At 33.3% G+C, this 6,025-nt stretch overlaps 1 protein-coding gene across 1 annotated transcript; it reads left to right on the forward strand.

Moving 5' to 3' along the window:
• The first annotated feature begins 3,653 nt into the window (after window positions 1-3,653).
• LOC119635704 (39S ribosomal protein S30, mitochondrial) lies at window positions 3,654-5,613 on the forward strand. The gene is made up of 3 exons (XM_038030675.1): window positions 3,654-4,202; window positions 4,262-4,701; window positions 4,763-5,613. Exons 1-3 carry the CDS (start codon window positions 3,745-3,747, stop codon window positions 5,536-5,538), a joined length of 1,674 nt encoding a protein of 557 aa, XP_037886603.1. The 5' UTR covers window positions 3,654-3,744; the 3' UTR covers window positions 5,539-5,613.
• The last annotated feature ends 412 nt before the right edge of the window (window positions 5,614-6,025 follow it).

Genomic DNA, 6,025 nt, shown 5'->3' on the forward strand with positions numbered 1-6,025 from the left:
TGAAAAATTAAATCTTTTCTCCACTAAATTTTACGACATTATTTTGTTTTTATTTTAATATACTTTTGTATTTGGATTGGTCCCTCTTAATGAAATTCAAAGGAAAATATGTGGATTCCGATTATGACAAATTCTTACGAAAAAATTCTTGTCCTTTTTATCGCGAAATTCTGATGCGACAATATTTAATGCTGCCAGGTTAGAGATGGTAGAGCTGCCATACTTAGCAATGTTTTGATAATAACATATTTGACAACCAAACATTACCTTGTAAGTTATATGTTTTATAAAAATTTTTAAAAAGTTTTTAACAGCATATTATAATTATTTATGGACAGTTATCTAATTTATAGTAAACATGCAATATTAATTTGATTTCTATAAAAGTATAACTAGTACATTTAAATAAACATGTGTTCTCAACCAGCCACAAAAAAACGTACAAACATTACATTTACAGTGCGGTATCAGAGCTGTTTGTGGAATATTCAATTTATTAATAAATTGTCGGTGACGGAGCTTTGCATAGAATTCCTTAAAACCGTTCCAATACTTTGGCAATCATAAGCATCGATATCTACGCCTGTTAAAGTATAATTTGAATCATAGTTTCCTAACAGTACCATATAGAAATTACCTATAGAACAAAATTTTATAAAAATGATTGATTTATTTCTTATCATAAAAATTTACCTTTATAATTATAAAAGAGAGATGTAGACTATAAAAACAGCAATGTGTTTGCCACCAATTGCACCAATACCGCATGTTTTTGAAATCTAGCTATTTTATTCCATCCACGTTTGTTGGGTGGGGCTACGCACGCAGCTGTTACCGTTTCCTATTTGATTTCGCATGTTTCGTAGATGATTTTGGCCACTGTTGACACTGTCCATTTTAAATGATAGTGAGAGATTTTGAACACTATCTAAACGTAAAATGTCTAAGAAATCACTTACGTTTAATTGAAATGGGCGAACGAATTGAATTTTTGTGAGGTTGATTTCCAAGATATTCATATAACAAATCAAAACTGTCCGGGTTCATCCTTACAGCTTCTTGAAGTTTCTAACAGTTGTGCAGATACATTTGCTCAAATGATGTTGCAAATACTTAGTCAGCATCACGTGTTTCAAGAACGTGGTGTTGACTTATCGAATCTCTTCTCATTTGTTTGCATTTTTTACCTATTTATCTTATCTTCTTTATCACTAATCAATAAACATGCTTGTTTATTTCTATATTAAATTCCTCATTATTTTTTATAGGACTGTTGTTTACATTTACGTTGATTTCTTTATTTTTGGTTCTGAAACCATGTGTTCTTTACATTCTACTGTAGAACGATATAATAGCGCGGCTATCCGTTGTGTTTACCACTTGGGAGGTTTCAATCCGAAAATGTAAATCGTGCCTCATTACGCCAAGCGTCCCCTCCCCTTCTCCAAATCCGGATCTGTTCCTCCTACTTTTAAAGTACTTTTAATTTATAATTGAATTTCAGCACAGATTAAAACTATAGCATGCACGTCTACAATATTATCTAATTTCAAAGGTACCCGCCACTGAACACGGTCGACATTGCTGTTGGGAATGGACTCAACTATATCGTATTTCGTGTGGGTCTATCAATATCCTTACATATGTCATAAATATGATTCAATGGTCTCCTCCAATTTTAACCCAATCATAAGTCGGAAGAAAACCAGAAAATAAATTTAATAAATTATGTTAAAACTTCCAATTGTCAACATAAGGGACAAGTTACTCTTTTAACATATCAAGTTTAAAATGTATAAGATTTCTGACCTTTTAATTTTGCAAGTTAGGCAGATGTCGAGTATTCTCAACTCGTAATCCATTTCACTGCTTTTAAATTTAGATCATCAAAAAATGCTTATAAAATATACAATACTCCAGCAAATTTGCATGTCTCTCATTTACGGAGAAAACCTAATGATGCATTATTCCGTTTTTCGGGTAAATAAGTCCCAAATTTAATCACAATCAGAAGTCGCGCTACCATATTATTTTTTGGGGGACTGTTAATTTATATAAAAAGATGTGTATAACTTACATAACTAACATTTGTGCAACAAAAATGAATAAAAAACGTAAATGTAAACATCATATCTATGAAAAGGGAAACAAAAACAAAATTAATATGTAAGCAAAAAAAATGCTTTCATTGATTAGTGAAATAGGGAATTACGAAAAGTAGGTTTAACAGAAGCACGAAGATGGACTTCTTGCATTGTGATTTCATAGATGTTCAACTCAGGGTGATCGCGCAACGTGTACATTATCCTTTATTACGATATAAAATCGCGTTTTGCAACTGTGCGTAAGGTCATTTATGAAACGATATGGATACTGAGTATGTATGGCGCTAACTAGATTTCATTTTCGAGTTACGAATTTTTTCGCCATATGTATTCACTCTAGGTGGAAAAAACGCTCTCTCAAAGCTGTCAAATCAGGCGTAAGTAAAATAGCTCGCGTTTTCCGTTAGTATTTGTTGTTTAGAGTTGCATTTATAAGGGAAAACAGCTGCAAATTGAAAATAAAATAAATTTCAAACAAAATTATTTACTTACTAGGATAAATTTTTAAATTTGTCAAAGGTAAAGGAATTGATTCATTTTGTTTTCTTTTGCTCCAACTTTCTTCTCTAATTATCTAATTAGTACTCTTGACACAATTCGTAATCAATCCTATATTATCTCTCCATACGTCCTCACTCTGCAGAAACGCGAAAATTTTGCAATAGATTCGCTTCTCAATATTTAAATGTATTCATTTTTAGCTCATGGATTTTTTGACATCTCGAAAACATTATAATGTCTCTTCTGGCGCTTAAAGCGTCAATAGCGTCAATGATATCAGCAAATGCACGAGCCTAAGGAAGAGGTCGATCTTCATTTTTATGGGAACAACTACTTAAAAAATCCAAAAGTTGTACTAAAGTTCATCCTGAAATAAGACTGCACGGTTTAGGACATTATCCCAAAATAAAAGGAACTGAAAGCCACCTCAAGATGTGTGACAAAAATTATGTAAGACGAACTACTTGCATTTGTGAGAAAGGTGAAGAACCGGTATGGCCGGAATGAATGAAACCATATCACTCATAAATTGCCATGTTCGTTCAGCGACCACAAATGTGGACTTCTTTTTGTAATTATTCATTGTTTTCCCCACTTTTTTCGGTTTTTGAATTCCTTTTAATATAAAATAATAAAATAAAATAAGTCTTGTAAACAAAAACGTTGTTTCTGGCCATAAAAAATCGTCCATGAGAAGGTTAAAGCCTCCTCCTCCTTCGTTAATTTTGTACTTTTACATTCATGACGAGCCAGTTAAATTGTTTATTTCCGTTTTTATGCTATATGCTACCCGCTCTGAGAATGTGTTGATATCTTCATGGCCACTTGATTGCAAAGCCAAAAATGATGAAACTGAAAATACTTAGTGTTTGTTCCAATGTTCCCTTTGAGCAAAAATATGATAATCTTTGCAGCGTGATTAATTTATATACTGAAGATTGTATTTGCTTTCAAATTATGTATTTGGTAATTGAAGTAAACAATTGTATGTAGTTGCCAGACTTGGTAAGAAGGTTAAAGTTTTTAAAGGGAAACCATGGATAACTAGAACCATATGCTGCTTTCACAACCTCGTTCTCGTTTGTGTTTCAAGTAGATATTAAGAATGAGATTTTTGTAGTCAAAACAATTTAAAAAAATGTTTATAGCGCGATGTAGAACGCCGTTGCGTTCCGGTTTATTTACTTTTTCTCAAAAATCTGTTTATATTAAAAGGCAACAATCACAATTAGTTGCACAGAATTCGACCAGCAATGATGATTATACGGAAATACCGCAGTACCCTCCTATACATGATCTTTCCTTTCGACCGCGTAAAGAGAGGGAATCCCAAAATTGGCATGAAGAAATTATGAAAGTTCCCACAGTCGAAGAAAAGATGATTAAAATCAATATGCCCCGTTATTATGGTTATAAAGTGGTGGATTTACATGATCGCTGTTTGCCATACAACTGTTTGCCAGCTCTTCAGCACTACACCCGAACAGTATTTGAAAAAATGTCTTCGAAAGTTAGTGATGAAATATTGGAAAATCAAGTAGAAATCGTAAGGGCCGATATTCAAGATGCTATAGAAACGGCTTGTGACTGTTTCAGGTTAGTTGTGTATTTATGTAAAACGAACTTTTTTGAGATATATATTGGACTCCAAACAGATTAAAGTATCCTATTTCGTCCGAATTGGATCTTATCGAACGCGACCAATTATTGAGTCAAACTATTGTGGAACAGATTAATCGCGCTTTAATAAATGTTTTAGCCGCCGATTACCAGCATTTACAAGAAGTAGAAGTTGATTATAATCCACGGCATGAAGCTTTTTGGGCTGTTGGTGGCATTAAACCACCTCGAAATATTGTAAAATCTAAAGAAGGTCACAAATGGCAAAAAGAATTTGCGAAAGATCCAGTCGATCGACTAATGCAGTATAGGGGTTCACCTTTACTCGCGCTAAGACATCGTTTTCAATTGGCACCTTGGAAGGAAGAAACTGAAATAGAAAATCCGAAATTAGCAGAAAAATTGCCACGTTATGAGCTTGATCCGGTTACTTTAGGTTTTACGAAAAGTTATAGACACGGCACCAATACAGCCGGTACTTTTTGCTCGAAAACATTTCCACTTAAACGACTACATTTCTAATTATGCTCTTATAGGTTATTGGCCCAGCAATTTGCCCGGATTTGGTTACCTATCTTATCAGTCGCGCGCAGTCATGCAAATACGCCCCGCTAGTTATGGTGCTGATGATTTCAAGGATGCCCTACATGCTCAAGCTATACAATCAGGTTTTGCTTGGCTATTGGCTCAAGCTAATTATAATGGTTTTAATACGTATAGTGAGTTAACATATCCAATGAATAGTCAGACCATTGTAACAAACGGGCGTTCGTGGTCCTTCTATGAATATCAGTTAAATACTTTACTGACGAATAGTAATCAAATTGATCGAAACCCAAAAGTGAATTATTGTCGAGGTACTGAAGAATTAAATCTTTATGAAGCAATTGATGAAAACGGAAAAATAAAGGGCTTTAATGATTTGGTATTACGGCATTTGATAAAATTCTATACAAAAATACCGAATATTCAACGTTCAGCTGCGGAGTTGCAACCTTATTTGAATGCCCAGATTAAACGTATAGCGGATTATGCGGACGACGAAAAGCGTGATTTCTTAGATAAGACTTACAAATATTTGGCTTCTAATCGTTCACGTCATTTAGAGCTACCGGAAATTTATTTATGGGAGAAAATCTACAAAATTGATAATAAAACGAGGCCATTAGAAGCAAGACGACGCTTCTTCGAACTAAATATTAATCCATGGCGGCGTACATTGGATCAGCATCAAAAGGAATACATCCCGAAGGTATTACGACCTGAAGGTCCTAAAAGTAAAAAGAAATGGAAGCCCACCTATTATCCTTAAACATATTGAATGATTGAAGATATTTAAAGCAGTTCAAATTTCTCTTAATTTGCAAATAAATTCATATACAATAAAATAGCAGATACTTTTCTTTTGTTGAGTCAATAGAATTGATTCGTTGTGGAGTATGTACGATTATCTTAAATCAACGTTTACATTATATGGTGTTTGTCCATTTATCAGCCCAGTTTAGCTTTAGGATTGTGACGCAGTGGATTGTTGAGTTTCTTTGCCGGTTCATAAATTTCATCAAAAGTTTCATGGATCTAAGTGAAAACTTATTATTATTAAATTGTAACTTCTGCGTACAATAAGGTTTCAGTTTATACAGTACGCTCATAATATAGGTGCATAGTATATATATATATGTTTTTTTTTTCTTTTCTCAGCCAACCTAAAATTTGCATTAGTTTTAGGTTCCATGGAGAATAAAAGTTTTACTTATTTTCATATATATCTAGAATTTATTTTAATCCTTATAATGATT

The sequence above is a fragment of the Glossina fuscipes genome, unplaced genomic scaffold, assembly GCF_014805625.2.
Source record: "Glossina fuscipes isolate IAEA_lab_2018 unplaced genomic scaffold, Yale_Gfus_2 0, whole genome shotgun sequence".
Lineage (NCBI taxonomy): Eukaryota > Metazoa > Arthropoda > Insecta > Diptera > Glossinidae > Glossina > Glossina fuscipes.